The sequence below is a fragment of the Diplotaxodon limnothrissa genome, linkage group LG23 (assembly GCF_057381915.1).
Source record: "Diplotaxodon limnothrissa isolate DT_005_m linkage group LG23, D_limnothrissa_male_GT1.1, whole genome shotgun sequence".
NCBI lineage: Eukaryota > Metazoa > Chordata > Actinopteri > Cichliformes > Cichlidae > Diplotaxodon > Diplotaxodon limnothrissa.
The window spans coordinates 7038831-7060566 of record NC_140617.1 but is presented as its reverse complement, the minus strand read 5'-3'; the positions used below and the strand labels follow the sequence as shown (position 1 = coordinate 7060566).

Genomic DNA, 21736 nt, shown 5'->3' with positions numbered 1-21736 from the left:
GAATTATAAACCAATCAAAAAGGATTTAAAATTCCCATTCAACTTACTAAGCTTAGTTTTATAATGATGGACTGATGGTGATTAGCTGATACTGCTATTTGAAGTATTGATTCGACTGGCAGCTAATGTTCATATCCCTTCATTTTCTCTGTTGTACTGGGAAAGAAAAAAATATTTATCATTAAAAAAACTATTTGAAAATGTACTTTCACCTTCTAATCCCACATCTTTGAACAGTAAGTGAGTGCAAAATGAATGCACCGATTACAGATTAAATATTAGCCACTGCCATCATCTATGGAGCCAATGTGCATCCCTAGTAGAAGCAAAATTTCCTAAATAACACTGCAATTTTACCAGGAAGAAGAAGAAGAAGAAATAAACATTCACTCAGATTTGGCACACAAGTGGAGCAGCTTCAAGGACACAAAAAGGTTAACTACGTCTCTTCTCACGCCCTCCACGTTCTAATGGGAAGGGTCAATAGCCTCTGTGACAATGCCAACGTCAAACACACATTTCAGTTACAACATCTTAACTACTTGCGTCATTTAAAATTTTATTGTTAATGTTGGACCTCACTTGGGCATTTAATCAACTACTGATAGTGGCATTGCACCAAAATGGATTAAACATCAAAATAAATCTGGGAAATACAGCAATATGTGAACTGAAAAACTTCGCGTACAGGTTCAGTCATTGGGTCGGTGTGGATAATTATTAACCCAGTGATACCTAACCCAGTGAAACATGACTGTTTCTTGTGTTTTGACTAAAAATTGAAATTCACATCGGGTTCAGTAGGTCAAAGAGCCAGGTCATCAAATATATAATCTACGAACATTATATCACTCATTATTGTAGTTGAAAAAGAGACATTATTCAGTCCTTTTGGTGATGGCGATTTCCACAAATGCATATTCCACATTTATCGATGCATCTTAGTACATGTACAATGCAGAAACAAAACCATATACCTCATGTCCATTCATCCATGAACCCCTTGCAGCACACACCATATCATAACATAATAAATGAAATAGTAAACCTAAACATGGCATCACCTAAATGTGATACCAACAAAATAACTGCTTGCTGCTTTGGCACAAGTGGCAAATAAATTGTGTAATTTAAAAGAAATCAGCTTATTAGTTTTCTATTTACTTATCTAGATTATTGCCCTCATTTTTTTAAACATTGGTGGAGCATTAAAAAGAAGTAAAAAAGTAAAACTCTAGTATTGTTAGGAATTATTTCACAGTGTAGGAATTAGGACAAATTTTCAATAAGAAAATTTTAGGCAATATTTTCTTGGACTGAAATTTTTAATTTTCAGACAGAGCAATCAGGTATGGACTTGAGGAAATTATTTCATTCCAGGTGTTTACCCATGCATTCCATGCATTTGGGGGGGGGGGGGGGGGGGGTGTCAAGATCTCTGTCTAAATAAATAAATGTGGGTAAATTCCCAGATGATTAAACATCCAACTATTTTGTAGATAATAACTGAAATGAGTAAAGAAAATAAACAGTCTATGTATGCAAGATAATTCATAATTTTATTGGGTGGGTTATATTGGTTGGGTCTGATTATTGGGTGGGGGGGTGGGGGTCATAACACCCCTAACCCCCCTGGAAATTACGCCCCTGCAGCTATCTTCTAATTTGCTTCCAAATTTATCACAAAAGTCAGGAAATTTGTGTTTGCTCAGTTATTTCTTTGTTGTAACACTATATATTTCATACCGTTGGAAATCCTGTTTATTTCCCCTTAAATGCTGCCATATTTGTAAGAAAAATGCTTTTGTGGTTTGAGCAGAAGTATTGAGTATGTGGTTTGCCCCCATGAAAACCTTGCCAAATCTCCTCTGGCAATGCAAAACTTAGTCTGCTCTTTACTCTTGTTTGTGTCGTTTATTGAGTTGAATTATTGAGGTTTGAAGACACAAGACATGTTGGCAATTTAGCAATTTGTAAATTAACAATCGGGCTTCAGTAGCATGCGGACGAACCATACGCAGCCACAATAACCTGGCATCTCCTGCTCATGCTGGTTACCAGGTTGGTCACACACTGCTATGGGATCGCATCCCATTCTTCAACCAGTATTTGTCACAAATCAGCCAGTCTGGTTGTGCTGGTAACTCTCGCACAAACAGCACGCACAAGTTGATCCCATATGTGTTCATTGGAAATCAACGAACACCATCCTCTCAACTTCCAAACTCTGGAAGGACCCCGTTCAATGTTCAAAAGTAGTGAGTCCATACTTTAAGAGGCGATCTGACTGCTGTGGACAGAATCTGGACGCATTACTGAATGTTCCTCCACACTTTCAGGTTTCAGTGCACATGATACTCACACCAACAATGCTAATGGGCCTTACTGTGAAGGGCAGTCATGGTAGGCCTCCTGGCGGCCTCATAAGACTGGCTGTGTGGAGTCTGTTCTGGATTGTCTCACCATATTGTCCAGCATTTTGTCCTCTGTAGAAGACAGCCTGCAGTTTCGAGGTTCTGACAGGGTGAGGAAACGGTTTTCATGTGGTGTTGTCTTCTTGTGACATGCGCTTCATGGCCTACTTCTGACTTCATCCGTTATATGGAACTTGATCTTTAATTTGGAGAAGGTATTAGAGCTCACTCCAAATAATGCTGCAATTTTATTTTGGACAACATCCCCTTGAAGTTGCTCTTGAAGTTGGCAAGAGCCCTATCCAGATCAGTCAAACGTAGCATGTTTGGAGCACTAACTGGCAGGGTCACTGGTGCTGCTAGTCAGAAGCTCAAAAACAAAGAATCAATAGCAGAATAAGCTGTTTGGCATTGGCAGAGAAGATTTGGCAAGTTTCTCATAGGTGCAACGCAAATACTCAACTCTGCTGCACAACCCACAAATGCATTTCCCTTACAAATGTGGCACCATTTAGGGGGAAACAACAGGTTCTCCAGCAGTATAAGATTTATCGCCCAGAAGCATTGCTACAACAAAGACATAATCAACCAAACTTTTACTTTTTGTGCAAAGTTCTAATGCAGCAAAGGGCTTAAAAGAAAACCAGAAAACAAGACTGAAAAATTGGTTAATGAAACTACAGATCATTATTTTTTCCCCCTTCATATACGATTATGTATTTAATGTCCAAGAGCATTTAAATGTGAATGAAAAAACCTAACCATGCAATATATTTACAATCTTTTATATATATTTAAAACAGCACACCTGTGAGTCATTCAAGTGAATCAAGTTACTTTTTTCATTAGTTTTTCAGTAAATTTCACAATGAAAATGTCTATATACAGTATATACTCCTGTAGTATTTAAGACCCAAGTGTGTGCATTATACTGCATTCCTGCCTAATAAAGACAAATGTGCAGTGTCTTATTCCATTTAAGTGAAGACAACTCTTAAGCCAATTGATTTTTGGGTGAATTGTCCCTTTAAGCAAATACACTGTACAATTCTGATATGCCAACTATACTGCGTTTGCAAATTTCTGCAAGTGATATATGTAGACGACCTGATAACATTACGGTTAAGTGTATGTAATCCTTCAGAGCTGATAAGTTATCAGTTACATGTACAGTTTTGGTTGACTAATAATGAAAGAGAGATAGTGTTAAAGTGAAACAGACAAATATATGGGGTGCAATTAATCTTTATGAGGGTTTGGATGTGCTTCCTTAAAAGAATGTTATGTCTTCTTATCTGATCAGTAGTCACGTAAAGAAGAAAAAAGGCCCTCTGTGCTCTGTGAACAAAGCTTTGAGGACATGTTAGGGCTTATATCATGATTAGCACCTAGAAAGGCTAGAGGGGGGCAGGTGAAGACAGGTAAGCAAGTTTGCTATATGTGCAGTTTTCATTTGATGTCAGCAAGTAAATGTGAATTGTGAAAAAAAAAAAAAAAACTATTCACAGAGTAGTTATACAATCTTTCATTAAAAAACAAAAAACAAAAACCCAGCATGTCTGATTCATAAATTATAAAACAAGTTACATTCTGGATATTTTTAATTCAGTTTTTCCCGTTATGTTTAATAAATACTACTATTTAATACGTTTTTGCCATGGTTTCCAGATTGAACAACTTATTTCACTGTAAACTTTCAGACAGTGTTTAAAGCTGTGCAGCAACTCTAAAGTACACTTCTTTTGATGCACGCGAATAAGCTGCCACTGGTGGAATGTTGTGGTAGCATAACATTGTGTTCAACACATCTGTTTCACTTTTAAAAACTTTTTGCTAGATTTTGTAAAGACTGAACTGAGCTTGCTTATAAAGTTTGTGGATGTGTAAAGTAAGTAAGAGCCCATTAAACTGTGTTGTGAATGTAAAATTGAGTTTAGACTTTATATTGTATCCTTGAATCAAGCTACAGAAGTGTCATAAGTGAGTTAGAGAACTTCAAGGTAAATGGTCAAACCTGTTCTCCTGTAATCTGTTGGGATTAACCTGCTACTTGTTATAGACGAGCTAGCAGCTACCTCAGAAAGAGGGCTAGTAGTGGACTTAGTTGTCACACAACATGAAAAACTCTTCGTTTTTTTTTGTTTTTTTTGATAAAGATCTACTCTCTAGTGTCAGCATAATCTCCAATACAACACTTATGGGATGTAAAAAGTATTCTTAATATTTATTTGAATGTATAAAAACATTTATTTTATAACAAAACAATTTTTGTTTTAACACAACTTTATGCTCCACAACATTATTCATATTTCTCTTCAGCAAATATCGTTTTGTTACAAAGTAAATGTATTTTTAAAATGATCCCAACCTTAGAAATAGTGCTGCTTTCAATTCAGTGAGAATATATTACTATAAGGGAAAAAGGTGTGTACGTGCTCCTTTACTCAAATATAAACTACCATTTCCTTAAGTCCTTAAGCTGACTGTCCCAGCAGCCCTTGCAGTGTTTGAGGGGACAGCCACAGCATTTCCACAAGGTTGTACTGGCAATAGCCCATCCAGAACCCAAACATCACATCAGTCACATTGTGCCTGCCCAGCATCACTCGACTCAACCCTACCAGGCCCACCCACAGCAGAACGAGGACTCTCAACGGGGCAGCCAGCACGAGGTGAGCCAGCAGGAAGCGGCCACACATGGCGGCACGCGTGGCATGTCCGGAGGGGAAGGAGTAGCGGTCCACAGAAAAGGTGGCGAACATGTCCATACGATTATGTGCTGGCCGACGCCGACGCACCACCGCCTTAACAATGCCAACCAAGATCAGGTCCAGCAGCAGGCCTGCAGGGGAAGAAGATGGAGATATGCTACAATGCATGAAACAACAACAACAACACAGCCACATTAAAACAAACAAACAAATGTGAATGAAGCATGTTGTATGAAGTGTTTACAGTGATCAAGTAGAGTAGAAAAGCACCAGGTAAGAACCAGACCATAGACTATTTAGTCCATTTCAGTGCCAGCAAATCCTCCAGGATCTTGAAGATTAAGCAGATGAATTAAACTTTGTGTTAACCTTTATTTTTTCCTATTAAAAGTGAAAAGTTAACTTGACTTGCAGATTTTTAGACTTGTAGAAGGCCTACAATAATCTGCAATCTGGTAAAGATTGTTGTTGTTTGAACCAGGGTTTTCTTATTGAAAAAAACAAAAAACAAAACCTAACTGTTATTTGCACCACAATGATATCACAAAGAATTTCACAGTATGATGAAAGGGAAAGATACAACAGCAGCACTGATTACAGGAATGACTGCAGTTTTTAAGTCGTGTTTCTGCATTGAGAGAATGAAAAGCTTTTGGTCTCCTGGGCTGCAGCACTGAAAAATTAATGCAACACTCAGGTGGCATGAAGCCAATTCGCTTCTACGAATCTAATGAAAGGGCTTCAGCAAAATGAAAACAGAAATGCACATTGCATCCATCATTACTGACAACTACTATGTGGTTACATTATTATCTGCTGCTTTTAAGACCTGAGGTTAATAACCATAGAGAGAAAAGGGTTTAGACGGTTTGCATTATCACACAGCAGCTTGCTGCTTCCCTTTTAAGCTGTTCTTTTGAAGTAAGTGCACTACTTAGCCCCCACATCAGAGTGCTGTGTAAGAGGGAGTCTTGTTCCAAACATGTTTTGATGAAGAGCTGGGATTTTACCAATACCAATGCTTACTGGCTCTAAACTACTTAAGGTAATACTTCTTAAAGCCTTGTGTTTATTTAATGCTGATATGAACCACAGTAGTTGGTGCTTACTCACTAACATTATGCATTTGGGAGGGTTGGCAAGTAAATATTAAATGATTACTGAAAGACTATGGGGACATATTGAACTTTTTATTCAATACCCTTGGGGCACATCTCTCTATTGTGGTAAATGAGGTTTAACTAGGGAAGCCCTTATTCAATAGTCTGTTATTTAATGCCCCTTAACATAAAGTTTCTGCCTGATCCAGCTTAAACGGCAGCTTAATTCAGTTTCTGACTTCTCCTTAATATCTGAAAGTGGAAAGCAGGTCATAAAATAGAGAAAATGTCCATCACACTTTGTCATAGGTCAATTTCATATGAAACTATTACTCATATTTTTAGCTTAGAAGCCCATTAAACATTCTGAAACTCTGCATGTTTGTTTTCCTATGATATTACCGAGGTAATACTGCCACCGAACAGCAATAAATGTATAATGTAAAACCACAATAAATAAGTACATGCAATCACGACACTGTGGGCTTTACTGATACCAACTGCTTAATCCAATTATGACTCTGAACACAACCTCGGTAATTAAAGAACTGTTTATAACTCGGTCTAGAATCCAAATATAGGTCTTTGGCATTTCTGGTTTCACTGCAGAATACTCCGGTCTTGACCCTACTCTTCTGAAAACATCACTATCACATGCATTTCCTTGCTGTGGCTTCACACAGCATCACATGGACACTCCCTGGAGGCAAAGAAGCCCCAGACCACTTTGGCACTTCAGTCAACATTTTACATAGCTATCCAGTTTTCCAGATTAAGACCTATTTCATATAATCTTATACTTTTACCAGTTTCCCAAGCTGTGAAGGAACATCACAAAAGGTGTAACAGGTGACATCTACAGGTGAGAGCCAGCCAACACCAATTACACAAAGATAACCCTATATACTCATTATCTGACGCGTTATGAGAGGTGGGATCAGCTCTTCTGTTGCTTAAGTGAAGAAATTATGAAAGAAGAACTGTGCAGGACAAATCAGGACCGGGAAGGAGCAAGGAGCTGTGACACCAAACCCAGCTCAGTGGCGCACTGATATGTATTGAGAGGGGTTTATCTGTGATTACATACGATGCTGGAAGAAGAAGCAACATGAAAGAACACAAAAAGCAGAGTTTTACCCATGAAAAGGTTGAGCATGACTTCTTGTCCTGCAGCACTGTCGCTCTTGTACAGACAGTAGGCGGTACCAGCCAGCCACGGGATACCATGTCCCGATATCTCTAAGAGCTTCATTAAGGGGCGCACACTGCCCCAGGACGAGTCCTCACAGGCACACACTCCCAGCTGCTTGGACAGCCACAGGTCGATGGCCAACAGGGAGCTGAGCGCTACGCGAATGAGGGAGGGGTTGAGCCGGATACCATCCTCTTCAGGTGGCCCCTGACCGCTCGCGGAGCCCGTGGAGGAGCCGGAGCCCCGGCGCCGAGTGGGGCTTTCAGAGGCTCGAAGGCGGGCCGTGGTCGGGTCGGAGCCCTGGCGCTGGAGCAGGTGTGGCGGTGAAGACCGGTTTAGCGGCTTTGTCAGAGACATGAACTCGTAGCGACCGTTGGAGCTCCCGAGCACCGGGCTTCCTCCGCTGCGACCGGGGTTTTTCGCTTTAGGAGAGGGCATGGTGTCCGTTAACTCACCGGCGTAGACAGGTATGTGTAGTGTAGATGCACAGCAGCGGTAAATTTTCTGCAGTGCTGTCCCGGTTGTCGCTTCTTTAGCTCATCTGTTGTACGTTTCACAATTCTTATCACGTCCAGGAAAAGATGAGCCGTGACGCCATATTTGTTGTTCTTCTCGCAAAGTATCCTGGGAAGCTGTGTTTTCGAAACTATTTTATTCCCTTAGCGAAGTTATCGCGACTAAAATTGTGTAGAAATTGTGTATTTTCAAAATAAATAAACAAATAATTGAATAAATACATGTATAAAATTGAGTAGTTTTAAGTTTGCATGTATTTGATTTCTATAAAACTGAGTTAGTACGGTTTAATATTTGCAATCTTTTTTATCTTTTGTTTTTAAGTCTATTTATTTTTTAGAGAACGTTCGTTTAATTCATTTTCTATAAAAATGATTTTTTTTATAGCAAACTGACAAGGCCTAAAATTTATGACGAGTTCTCCATATTTTAATGAATTAATTTATTAATTTTGGTCTTCGTTTTTACATTAGCAATATATCTTTCTTACACTTTGCACATTATTTTTTGAAAAGTTTTTAATTGTTTTTTTCTAATACGTTTGCGTCGTTATTCTCTGTTTGTTTCGATAGTTAATGTCGAAAGATGTCGGAAAAAACCCACGTGTTTTAGGACTCTTCTCTGGTTGGTCGGTGAGCTACGCTGGACCGAATGGATCCGCCTCTATCCGGATCCATTGACATATTGCGCAGTGGGGTCAGCATTTTGCTCCTGTCCGTTATCTCTGGTGTTTGAGCTGAACAGGAGAGTCGAGCATGCCTGGACTTGTGTTGGGAGACGAATTCCCAAATTTCGAGGCCGACACCAGCATCGGCAGGATCAAGTTTCACGACTTCCTGGGCAACTCGTGAGTGTCATCTTGCAGCATACAGACGTCGCACTGTAACTTGTTTTAAGTGGGTTTTGGTAATAATGCTGCAACAGTGCAGCTTATTGCGTGCTCAGTCAGTTACCATCCCTTCGCGATTCCTCTCGATTAAAAGCTTTAGCAGATTTTTCCCAGATCTTACTCGCCAGTTATGGCGGCTGACATAGACGGCGTTACACAAGCGTGACCTATTGGTTTAGAGACACTTGTAGTTTGTCAACTACACAAACAAAAAACGTAGTTAACAGTCTTAACTACACGCTGTTAACAGGTAAACTGTTAGACAATAAAATCGACTACAAGAAGCAGTTCATTAGATACTGGAGGTGTAAACTATGTAGGGTTGCCAACTCCCTGAAAAATAAGGGACACCTCGTGGCCAGGGCCGGGCGACCCAGTTGTCTTCACCCTTCCCAGTGTGGTGAATTTTCTAGCTCTTTTTTTGTGTGTGAAATTATTTTTTTTTAACCCTTTGACTTGAATTTGATTTAAGTAGATGTGTATTCTTTGTGATATGAACACATGTGAAACAAATGATCATTTAGCCATTTATTTTTAGCTCAAAATGACAACATTAACACAGTAAAACAGGTCTCTTTCTTAAACAGAAGCCTGTCATGCTTAACTTTTGAGAATATAAGTAAATCTTTCTTTAAAAGAACTCTGTCCTGCTTAACTTAAAATAATAGAAAACAATAGAAAGAAAAATATTCTTGTAACAGTGCACATTTAGTGCATTTAGTACAATTGGCTTCAGCTGAGGTATTATTTCAGCTTTTCTAATGCTAATCAGCTGCTCCTGTTTGTAAACCCGCTTGTTCCCATGATTACGCATCTTAACTCATCATCATTATTCATCTATGTATTACTTTTATGTATTAGTCATCTATTTGTTGTAATCATCTATCCTTGCAGTCGTTTATTACACAAAATAAATTATATTATCACACTTCTGGCCACATAGCGCTGATATTCACTGCACATGCCCATATTAACTTTTTCCAGCCAGGTGTTTTCCTTTTCCCATTCTTCCCTTTCTCTGAGGGGGAACAAACATTGCTGCTCTAACGCTGGGCTCACACTGTGCGGTTTTAGGCCCATTTTGAGCCGATTTTTGAGTGATCGGACCGATTTTGGCCTTCATCGTGCGTCGTGTAGTATACGTGGGGTAACGAGAAGTGATTAACACCTCACGACCAGCTCCCGATCATCAATCGCTCGTGAGCCGCTCACACTGCTCGCGCGCAAACACGTAAACGCCGTGAAAAAGACGGAGCAGCACGGCTGTGCAGCCTGTGATCTGGACACAAGCGATGGAGGCACAACTTGTAGAACTTTGAAAAGCTCATCCGAGCCTTTTCGATGTGGCCTCACAAAATTATCACGACCACAACAACCGTGAAAATAGTTGGATCTACATCGCTGCTAAATCACAGCTGCCTGATCATGTTTTTCATTAGCAATTTAGCAAAGTTGATGGTGGTGGTGTGTCTGTGTGAGTGAGAGACAGAGAGAGCGAGCGACAGATTTTCTGTTATAACCTTAATTTTATGGACGCACAGTGTGAGCACTCAGGTCGCATCAGAGCATCGGGCGGTATAGTGTGAGACCTGCATCGTGACCTACCAACGTCTAACCCCTGCGAGTCAATCGTGCAGTTTGAGCAGGAGCTGAATAACGCGACTGAAAAAATCGCACAGTGTCTGCCCAGCTTTAGGTGTACTGTCGTCCGAGACTTGCACCGCAGTGACGGCGTTTGTTCCCCTGTTGGCCATGCTTCTTGTTGTGGTCATCTGTTGTCTTCCGGTATATTCTCCGTAAGCGACCTTTCCTCGACCAATGAGATAAGCGATAATCTGACTTGTCATACTCGAATTGTCATAAGTGTGCTGTCAGCGCATTGGTCACAAAGCAGGAGAGAGGCTGGGAATTATGTTTTCAAACAAAGCGTTAATTCCATTAACATTTATAGACTACTTTTGATTCTCACTGTATTACGGGACAAAGTGCGTCCCTTATTAGCTCAATACGGGACGTGTACTTTTGTTTCTAAATACGGGACGATTCCGTATTTTAAGGGACGGTTGGCAACCCTAAAACTATGTGAAACGGTTGTGTGCGTGGCTGTTTGTTTTCCCTCTAGTCTGTTCTCCACTGAGGTTTAATTGCACTCCTTGTTGTGTGCCTATTGTTGAACTTGCCAGTGCACACATCCTTCAAACATCCAACAATAATAGGCTCGATTGGTTAAAAGAGCAGAGAAAAAAAGAGCACTGTGTGCATGTGTAATATTTAACACACCCCCGCACACAGCTCGAGGTGAAATGTGGAAATGCACATTTTGCTGTGAGGTGTCCCAATAACATGATGCAACGTCCTTTGGGTATTCTTTCCCCCACTCTTCTCTCCTCCCCATAAAAAACGATGTGCTTTAAACAGGAACATTTTTCAACACTACTTAAATATCTGGGGTGTTTTTTTTCCTTTGGAAAAACTGAAACATGTAGTTGTTAGCTGATTTGTAAATACCCAAGAAAATAATTTGCAATGATTTATGGCAAACCATTCAAAATTCAGGCTTCTCCTATATGCAGTTTTATATCCCTACAAATCAAATGCCTTGCAGTTTTTGCCAGAGAAAGCAGAATATTTGGGGGGGGGGGGGGGGGGGGGAAGAATAAAAACAGTCATTCTGCTATCCTAAAGTTTTGGCACACATTGCGTTATCAAAAGTATAACTGGATCAGATAATTCCAACTTTCATCAACATGAGAACACCACCCAGTTTTGGTGACTGCATAATAACTTCCTTATTTTTCCCTCCTCGGAAATGTTGGACTGTGTGAGGCAGCCATCTGTTCAAACCGTTTCAAGCTTTTCCTTGGGCCTTTCCCCCCTCATTTGGATTTTTTTTTTTTTCCCTACCAGTTCAAATTCTAATCCCAAGAGGTGAACAAACTTTGTTCAGCCTCATTTGAAGCCTGGTAGTCGTAGGATATTTAGCCAAAAACATCAAAGAAGCAAACAAAAAACCCAAACTGGTTTAGTCACCCAATAATCAGCTGATCATAATGCTTCTAAACCATGTGATGAGGGGTCACAACAGACTGAAGGGCAAATCCATCGAAGTCATGGCAGACCCCAAACTCACATGATTCCAAAGCTACTTTAAAAAGACCAACAGGTAACTCCTTAGTGGATTTAAAGTCTTGTTCTCTCTGTCATACTCACAGATACTTGTTGCTTTAGCCTGTGTTTGGAAATTACTCTCCTCCTTTTGTTCCCCTTTCTCTGCTATTTCATCCTCCTTTTTTTTCTTTTTTTTTTGTTTCGACTCCTACTCTTTAATTATCTGTTTCTTTCAGAATGTTTCTCAGTATCAGTTTGTAAAGCATGTTGGAAGCACAGGGTGGTGAAAGCATGAAAACTTGCTTATTGTTTTACAAGTCTCTTCAGCTTGTGGTTACCTTGAACTTGTAACTTGATTTTTGTAACACACCCTGTCTATAAAGATTTGAATTGCACATAATGACTGTTATAAAGATGATCGAACACATTGAAACTTTTTATTTTAACATTTTATTTTTACTTTTAATTGATGCTCCAAGCAGAGGCCTTGTTGAGTTGGAACAACGTCTCTTTTCCCCTGCAGATGGGGTATCCTGTTCTCCCACCCGAGGGACTTCACTCCTGTATGCACCACTGAGCTCGCCCGTGCTGCCAACATCAGCAATGAGTTCAAGAAACGAGGCGTAAAGATGATTGCCTTGTCCATTGACAGTGTTGCTGATCACAACAGCTGGAGCAAGGTTAGGAATGCACAAGCACAAACTGTATAAGAACTTTTTTTTAATTTAAGTTCTTCAGGACACCCTTGCTGAAAAGTACATATTATTGAGATATTGACCATTATCTTCAAACTCAACCTGGTATTATCAGGTTATACAATCTATCCTAAGCTTAATTTCTTCACATTTCCAGAGATAATAATTGTCTAATGTCCGTGGACTGGGAAGATCTGGTTCTGTCTGCTCCGTTGGGAGAAAAACCCTGTTTATCTTAACTTTAGTGCTCCTACATGTCTGGTCTAAGAGTAATTAAGTAATTTAGCCTTCAAGTCCCAACTCGAGTTAAGTTTCCAGTAAGAAGCACATACAGTAGGTTAAGTGCTGCAAATAGTATATAGAAACATGCACCTCATCAGAAGCACTAAATGGTAGTTATTTTCAAAACCAGCAAGGGGTGTAATGAAATAGTTTTGCATGGCAAGAAAGAAGGAATATGAAAGTAAATTTACAACCTTCAACTGGAACTAAAGTATGAAAATGATATTAAGTGTAAAATACACTGAGGAAGAAATAATGTTTATTATAATGATTACTTACTTAATTATTGTCTCTTTCTTGTTTTTCTTGTTTCTGTTGTAGTGTATATTATTATTATTGTTATCACACTTTTTTAATGTGGACTTTACTACAGCTGTTATTTGTACATTACTTTGAGTGTAAGGAATCATAGCTGATCCTGGTCAAGCAAAAAGCACCAAACTTTTATAATAGTCTACAAAATGTTTCTCTGAGTGGATCAGAGCTGTGCTGCTTTTTCTTTTTCTTTAAATCTGTGAAATCTTCTACTTAAAATAATCTGGAGTATTAAGTATTTATAATAGAGTATAATACAGTAGAGCACTTTGGTCACTAGCTGTGGTTTTACCTTTTTACTTTATAAAAATACAGATTTAATTTTGACTTAAATATATAATTCTACATATCATTTAAACTTTTTTTTACCAATGTAAACTATTTTTAATGTATTTTGTTTGTCAAAGAAAGTTAAACTATTATGGATTCTTTTTCTTCTTCTACTTCTACTTCTACCACGTTTATTCTTCAAATTAACAATGATAGTACTACAGGCGAATATACTTATGGCCTTTATAAAACATGCTGCTGTTCCTTATCCAGTAGTTAAAGATTATATGCCGAGGATCTGTGATCACTCATCAAACCTGTGCTGCAATAGTGGAGAGATGGCTGCCAGGAGGGACACAATTATTAACAGAGGATGAAATGTGAACTAACAACCATTTAAAAGCTGACTGTATCTCTTGTCTCCGAACAGGATGTGATGGCTGTTAGCAAAAACGCTGATACTGACCTGCCTTTCCCCATCATTGCTGATGACAAGAGGGAGCTGTCAGTCCTGATGGGTATGCTGGACCCAGATGAGAAAGACAAAGATGGCATGCCCCTCACTGCTCGCTGTGTGAGAAACCCATTCACTTTTTATTTTCTTCAATAAATAAAAGTAAAACAAAAAATAGCACTATAATTGTGAAAGAACAGACAACAATTAGATGCATATTTTTATTTTGCAATAAGATCTGCACTGACTTACATGCTTGTGAAATGTTTTGGCTTTATACTTGCTGTTTTAATTACCCACCATACCTGGTAGTTAATACTTGAAAAAAGTATTGATTTTTACAGAAATGTACACTTGCTGGCCACTCTGTTAGCCACACCTTGCTAGTCCCGGGCAATGTTCAGATTCAATAAGGTGCTGGAAACATTCCTCAGAGGTTTTTGGTCCGTGTTGACACGATCGCATTACACAGTTGCTGTAGATTTGTCAGCTGCACATTTATGACGCGACGCTCCCATTCCACCACATCCCGAAGGTGCTTCATTGGTTTGAGATCTGGTGACTGAGAGGGCCATTGGTAGATAGCAATGAGTCATTGGTGGATAGTGAACTCATTTTCATGTTCAAGAAACCAGTTTGAGATCATTTGAGCTTTGTGACATGACACAAATGTCAAAGTTGACCATACTATCCAAATCTCACTGCCGAAATTTAGATTTATCAGATCCAGTATTGTCTTTCCTTTTTGTTGTCCTGTTTTGGTGTGTGAACTGTAGCCTCAGTTAGGGCTGTGCGATATGACCAAAATCTCATATCCCGATATAAGAATTCTATCGTCTAATAACGATATAAATCACAAAAATGTAACATTTTCTGTAAATTCTGTGAATCTCAGGCAGCTCGTCTTGTGGGAAGTGTTTCCAGCTGCGCGTCATGTAGCTGGAGTCGAGTGTTTTAATTAACCGATGCATGAAACTATACATTTTTAGACATAAGTTGTAAAGGCCGCCGTTTTCTTTGTGAGTAATTATTACACAGCGTGCTGCGAGGAAAAGCCTGTTCTAACGTTTGAGTCTAAGGTTTATTTTTTTAGCACCTGGCGGCTCTTTTTTTAATTCTCATCCGTAAATAATCTGCTCTTTCACGTGATTCAGTTTATTTTGAAAAGTCTCAACAGGATCTTGAGCTTTATTGTGAAAGGTTTATGTGGAACATAAACAAGCGGACACGCGATGCTGTTACTGTCGTTGTTGCTAACCACGCTTGTCCTTCCGTAGTGTGGTTATATTAAATATAAGAGAAAGAGAGAACTTTAAGAAATTAATATAGCCATCAAAATGATGAAAAAATATTGCCGTAAACAGTTTATTTTGCGACACCACGAAGCAAACGATAGCGTAAAATGAAACGATAGACGTTTTTATATGGTCATCCGATATATATTGTTATATCGAACAGCCCTAGCCTCAGTGTCCTGTTCTAACCTGACTGGTGTGTCATTGTTGATGACCTGTGGCATCAACAAGGCACTTTTCACACAGAGAACTACTGCTCACAGTTTTTAAAAATGTTTTTCTTTTTTTTCTTTTTTTAAACATTCTCAACGTTTTCTGAAATGCTCAGAGAGCCCACATGGCAAAAACAACAATGTTCACTTAAATCCCCTTTTCTTCTTCATTGAACTTCAGACATACCTAACAAGGTGGCCAGTTATTTAATTATTTTAATTCAGTTAGCAAGGAAACCCTTTTTACTGTTTTAGCATTTTTGGACATATTGAATTTTTTTTTAAATCTAAAACACAGAGTATATCCAGAGTGTTGTGGTTAAGGAGTGTTATCTCGTTCCACTTTAGGTGTTTGTGATCGGCCCTGACAAGAAGCTGAAGTTGTCCATCCTATACCCTGCAACTACAGGAAGAAACTTTGATGAGCTGCTCAGAGTTATTGACTCTCTGCAGCTGACTGCACAGAAGAAGGTTGCCACACCAGTTGACTGGAAGGTACGTAGTGAAGGCATCAGTCAGCAAGCGAGGTCATCAACAGAGAACAAGAACTTATGTAACGCCACCTGCGCAGCTACTGAGCAGCAGCTCTTAATAAGTTATCCATGCCAAGTGTGCATAATTGAACTAGACTGCAAATAGCAAATAATGTTATTATGACAAATGTAAAAACTCACATTCAGTATCTGGTAAATATAGTCCTGGGACCCAGCCTGTTCATTTTATTATTATTATTATTATTATTATTTTTTTTTTCCATTGAAATTTTTCTCCAACTAAGACTATAGCAGTCTGTCATATTATAAAACATTAGTGTTTTATAGAAATGATTTAAATAGTTGGGAAATATTCACTTTTTGCTAATAAAGACTCATAAAGTGCTTTTAAGTTCTATTAAATATGGGCCTGCAGTGAGTAGACAATTGGCCTAGCACTAAGGCTGAATGCAGAATGGTTCTTTCCAAGCTAGCTGACTCAAAATCCACCAATAGCATGTTACGTCTTGTTTTTTGGGGGGTCAGTTTTAAATTTGTGTTAAACTTTTCTTGGTCTGAAGCACCAACCATTTTTAAGGTCGGCTAACTGCCTCCTAAATTTCATTTAACATTTTAGGTTTATTCCTAAAAAGTGGTTTATTGGGGGAATGTCGTATGATGAAATAGTAAAGGCGTATACCCTGTGTCTAAAATACCCTTACATGTTTTTCAGCCCGGTGACAAAGTCATGGTCATTCCCTCGCTCTCAGATGCTGAAGCTGCGTCTCTGTTTCCTAATGGTGTGACAACTGAAGAAGTGCCTTCTGGAAAGAAATACCTGCGCTACACCCACATCTGAAATCACATTACTCTTTGACCTGGAAATCTTTGGTTAATAATTCACATAAATCAGTGCACGTACCCAGTTAGGTGACTTGTATTTTCAGTCATGCAACATTTCCAACACTGAAGCAGAAATGCCTTATCCCCAAACTACTTATCCCCAAATAAACACATTTTTCACATTTGTTTTGTGCTTTCTGAGCCTTTCCCTTTTTGTACAATTTTTCAACAGTTTTAAACAAGGTCCTCATGTGTAATTTGCCACTAGGTGTCCTCCTACAACCTGGCATGGAAATATTACCATGCTGCCTTTGCTGCAGTAGTGCTTTCTGTCAGTAGGTGGCAGTATGTGTTAAATGGAATCCTCGCTGAGCTATTGGCAAAAGAACCAACTTGTTCTCAACAACTGCAGTGATAGGGAGTGGTACCACATGTAATGAAATGACTACTTGTATTTTCACACATTAAAAAGATGATAGAGGACACTGGTAGTAAAGGTGAGCTCTACTTTCAGTAATGTTGTATTTCTCATAATATGCAGACTTTCAAAACCTTCTCACGCTTTTCTGTTTTCGTTGCGCTGCCTCAGCTTGCAGATTATGCATAATTATGTCTTTAATGTACCAATGAGCATTATGCTACTGGAATATGTTTTTAATTAAGCTAAATCTTTTACTATTTATCTGATTGTACTTTAGTTCATAACACCACATTTAGAATTATGAAGCAGAAACCTTGCTAGATAATGGATTTGTGATTTCCAGCCACAAAGAGTAACATTAAAAGATGTGGGATTGAGGCACTTCACTTTTCAGAGTTTCAGGTTTTTAGCAGTACTTCCAAAGAGCTACCTGCCCCTCCCTACACTCCATGTAGAGGTGTGGTGACGGCGTAATTAGCACTGTTGCCTCACAGCAAGGTCCTGAGTTGGACTTCACCATCTGGCTGGAGCATTTCTGTGTAGAGTTTGCATGGGTTGTCCCTGTGCACTCTGGCTTCCTCCAATACTCCAAAGACACAGAATTAAATGGGTTAGGTTAACTGGTGATTCTAAATTGCCCATAGATCTGAATGCAAGTGTGAGTTGCTGTCTCTCTGTTAGCCCTGCAACAGATGGGTGGCCTGTGCAGGATGCACCCTGTGTAGTGAAAAGCCAGAGAAAGGAAATGAATAATTCCAGTTTTGTATAGCTGAACCCCCCCCCCCACACACACTTTATTATTCATTTCAAAGACACATAGTCATGTGTTTGTAAATCTATAAAGCATCACAAACTTCCAGAGACCGATGAAAGACTCGAACTTTCAGCTGCAGAAAAATCATCTCAGCAGGACGACCTTAACTGAGACATTAAACCCAGGTGTAGGTTTTCTCTTTGGGTTATTCAACCATCAAAACTGCATGGCTGAGGATCGAATTAATTACCTTAAGTAGTCTGAAGGTGAGCACTTGTGTCTCTCACACACATACACACACATGCTCTGACCTTGCATTCACTCTCAGTCTGAGGAATGCTGAGGTCAAAGAGAAAAGATGGGATTCCCTTTGAGTGCAGAGGTGCAAAATAGTGCAGGGGCAGATAAAATATCTCAGAGTGCTCCTCCTTTCCACCCTTGTCATCCACACAATGTGAACTGGAATGTTGTTCTTTTTTCTTTTCCATCGCCTGGACAACATTTTTTTTCTAAAAGATTGCATATAGTTTGCAGTTTTCCAAACATGTAGTGCTGCATTCTTACTGATGAAAATGTTGAGTCTTAGGCCGTGGCCTAAGCTTTCAAATGTGTGTTGAAGGTTCGTGTATTCATCAGGTAAGCCTTGCACTGTGTCTCCTCTGTCTGTTCTCTCTTTTCCTTGTCTGATGGCTGTTTTGTCCTCAGGAGCCATCCAAAATAACACCCACACAGACACACCGTGCTGATCAAATGGATTTCTCAAATTCCAGACTACAATAGCCAGTGCCAGAGCATGAGAACGGCTTTGGATGTCTGGGCATAATTGGCCAGTATCCACCCCCTCACCACTCACCCTGCATCACCATGTTCATCTATCACCCCTCACTTCTTGGCTATCGAACCAACTCACCCCACCTCGCCTCAGCAACACCAGTACATGTAATACAACACCAGCCCCAACCAGGTCTCACGGGGTAACACACACAATACCAGCTGCTGGCCTCTTTCTTTCTGTAGAATGAACACACACACACACACACACACACACACACACACACACAATACCCATGATCAAAGAAATACAGGCTGCTCTAAAAGGAGTGGCCTTCAGTCCATCTCAGAAAATAAGATGTTTTCCTCTCAGATGCTTCAGATGAGGGTTTTCTGGAGAAGTGATTTAAATAGAATGGAGATAAGCTTTATGCATGCACCTGGTATGCCAAAATCATACTGTAAGTCAAAATATGTTGCAGGTTACATATGAATCTACAGCCAGTTGGTTGCTGTGTATGTTGCTATTTAGCCACAAGAGGGGAATCGGTTGACAAGTAAGCACGATTTCCTAAATGTGAAAACAGCACTTCGATGTAAAGAGCATTAAAAACACCCGAACACATGTATGTATGTATGTATTCTTATTCACGAACATGTGCTTTTTCTGGAAGAGCTCATTATTCTCGTCTTGTGTGCCAGGCATTGACTTCATCACCTGAAGCTGCCCGTGACCTGCAGGTTAACAAGCCAGAGACCAGAGGGGCTCCACAACGCACCACATATGCACGTGCACTCACACATATGCAAAGCTGAGGTTTGATACTTTCCAGACGCGCCCCCGCTCTCTCTCCACCCTACATCGCCTGGCACTCTCACCCGCTCCGCTCTCCACATCTCCCACACACGTTAAACCAGTCTAACACACACTCACACAATGGCACCTCCCCCATTTCACTCAACCCGGCTTATCAAAGTTTTCGCTTCTTCAGCTTCCCTTTCCCATGCACAGACATAACACTGCACAGCCAAAGCCCTCACTTTGTTTCTTCTTCCATCACAGTGCTCTTCAATCCTCTTTATGATTCACAGTGTTTACATTCTGAAAACTGCTGCAAAGCCCGAAGGCATTTCTGTGTACCGACCGCCCAAGTATGACTTAGATAGACTTACTGATAGGACATAAGCTACGTGAACAGATTGAAGGTCAGACACATGAGTGATGACCTCAGGATTTGGCTGAACTTTAAGAAGTATTAACCGCATCACAGTCAACAGTCACCCCTGAGCTTTCCTCACTCCTGCTGAAGCATGGGTCATGACACACACACACACCTGCATACACAGAGGTGAAGACATAATGATGAAAGTGTATGATCTGGGTGCCGAGATAAATGCAATTGTTTTGATGACACCTCGTAAATACAGCATCCAGACAGGCTATTACTGCAGCACAGGTCAGGGCCGGCTATTGCTCTGAATGAAGAAGGTGATAAATGTGAAGGTAAAAGTGCAATCCCTCTATGTGCTTATCTTTGCCTCTCTCTATCAATATTGCTGCCTTTCTCTCGCTTTTTGCCCTCCCTCATCCTCTCTATTAGAGACACATTGATCACGGGCTGCTGGCATATCACCTGAGTAATGGCTAAGGGTGTCTGGGCTTTAAAACAGCTTCAGCAGAGCGCCAAGAGCTTTATCATGGCGACACGGTAAATGGCTCATATAATAGAGTGTGCGATGTGTATGTGTGCACGATCATAATGCAGGGCACATTAAGATGAGAAATCAAACACAACCCAATAAGAATCACAGACCACCAGCCCTGCCATACAACGCAGATGTGCTAGACCTCTTTGAGTCATTAAAATGCTTTGCAACAGAGACATCTGCACTGTAATTATTGAAAGTGCAGTTTCTCCTACTTCTCTCCTAAATGAGTAGTTTGGACTTTTCTGAAACATACTCATTTGTTGGTTAGAGTTAGATGAAGAAACTGATGTCAAATCTGTTGGCAAAAGCACACAGTTTGTTTGCTCAGCTCCTTTTTGGCTTAATGCAAAATCGGGTAAGGCTGCCAGGTGGCAACTGGGCCTGAAAAATAAAGCAAACATGGAAGGGTGAACATGGTAGTTCCTCCAATAGTTATTTTAAGGCTAACTAAAAAGGGGAGTTAACCCCTATGGACTCCCGTGGTAAAATGCCTAACTTTAGAGCAGCAAATACACATATTTCCAGCCTTGTAGAAGAAATGGATTTGGTTTGGTTGACATTTTCCCCCATTCATTACAACTGAAGAGGTTTAAATTCTGTTGCAGCTTAATTTTGTATAATTAGGGCCTATACTCAGTTAAATGGAGTCCCCAAACTGCTTCTCTCAACCATGTGTGTGGTGTCAGTGTTAGTTTTGGTGAGTGAAATCATAGTATTTATCTGTATGTAACTTGGCACTGATTAGCAGGCACATCTTTGTGATGCACCAAATCCAAAGACAAGTTTCTTCTGATAACTAAAAAACAACTTTAGCAAGATGGTGACAGTCATCTTTCTAAAGTTTAGTGTGGTGACTTGGTGGGAGCATCCATCCTTCTTATGGAGTCTATGAATTTCACCATTATCAGAATCAGAATCAGAATCAGAATCAGAAAGGGGGTTTATTGCCAAATGTTGAGCAGGTTTACAACATTAGGAAATTGCTGCGGTGCTTCAGTGCAAACATAGTGTCATAAATAGCACTTAAATAGACATGAAAAAATAAAAGTAGGAATAAGAATTAAAAGTGCTACGTAGAAAGATATGTGCATGAGATATACATGAGATATATACATGAGAATAAGAATTAAAAGTGCTACGTAGATAGATATATACATGAGTGCAGGTGGTGATCAGTGCCAAACATGGAATGATGCAGTGACACAGCGTAGGGTCATGTGTTAGTGGCGGGGACAGTCATATGGTTATTGTTCATGTGTCCAACAGCAGAGGGGAAGAAACTGTTCTTATGGCGAGAGGTTCTGGTGCGAA

General features: G+C 39.8%; 2 protein-coding genes across 2 annotated transcripts; one reads left to right on the top strand and one right to left on the bottom strand.

The window, feature by feature from the left end:
- Positions 1–3977: 3977 nt before the first annotated feature.
- plpp6 (phospholipid phosphatase 6) lies at positions 3978–8006 on the bottom strand. Its single transcript, XM_085347274.1, has 2 exons — positions 7363–8006; positions 3978–5256 (listed from the first exon to the last, which is right to left on the bottom strand). The coding sequence occupies exons 1-2, from the start codon at positions 7853–7855 to the stop codon at positions 4889–4891; spliced, it is 861 nt and encodes a 286-aa protein (XP_085203400.1). The 5' UTR covers positions 7856–8006; the 3' UTR covers positions 3978–4888.
- A 557-nt stretch (positions 8007–8563) lies between these two features.
- On the top strand, positions 8564–17313 carry prdx6 (peroxiredoxin 6). The gene is made up of 5 exons (XM_085347275.1): positions 8564–8780; positions 12454–12610; positions 13923–14066; positions 15802–15948; positions 16660–17313. Exons 1-5 carry the CDS (start codon positions 8689–8691, stop codon positions 16783–16785), a joined length of 666 nt encoding a protein of 221 aa, XP_085203401.1. The 5' UTR covers positions 8564–8688; the 3' UTR covers positions 16786–17313.
- The last annotated feature ends 4423 nt before the right edge of the window (positions 17314–21736 follow it).

Excerpts from the sequence above, each read along its gene's own strand:
- plpp6 (XM_085347274.1), bottom strand. The coding sequence starts at position 7,855 with ATGCCCTCTCCTAAAGCGAAAAACCCCGGTCGCAGCGGAGGAAGCCCG. Across the intron at positions 5,257-7,362 it reads CATGCTCAACCTTTTCATGG|GCCTGCTGCTGGACCTGATC; the intron begins GTAAAACTCTGC and ends CTTCCCCTGCAG.
- prdx6 (XM_085347275.1), top strand. The coding sequence starts at position 8,689 with ATGCCTGGACTTGTGTTGGGAGACGAATTCCCAAATTTCGAGGCCGAC. Across the intron at positions 8,781-12,453 it reads CACGACTTCCTGGGCAACTC|ATGGGGTATCCTGTTCTCCC; the intron begins GTGAGTGTCATC and ends TTTCCCCTGCAG. Across the intron at positions 12,611-13,922 it reads ATCACAACAGCTGGAGCAAG|GATGTGATGGCTGTTAGCAA; the intron begins GTTAGGAATGCA and ends GTCTCCGAACAG.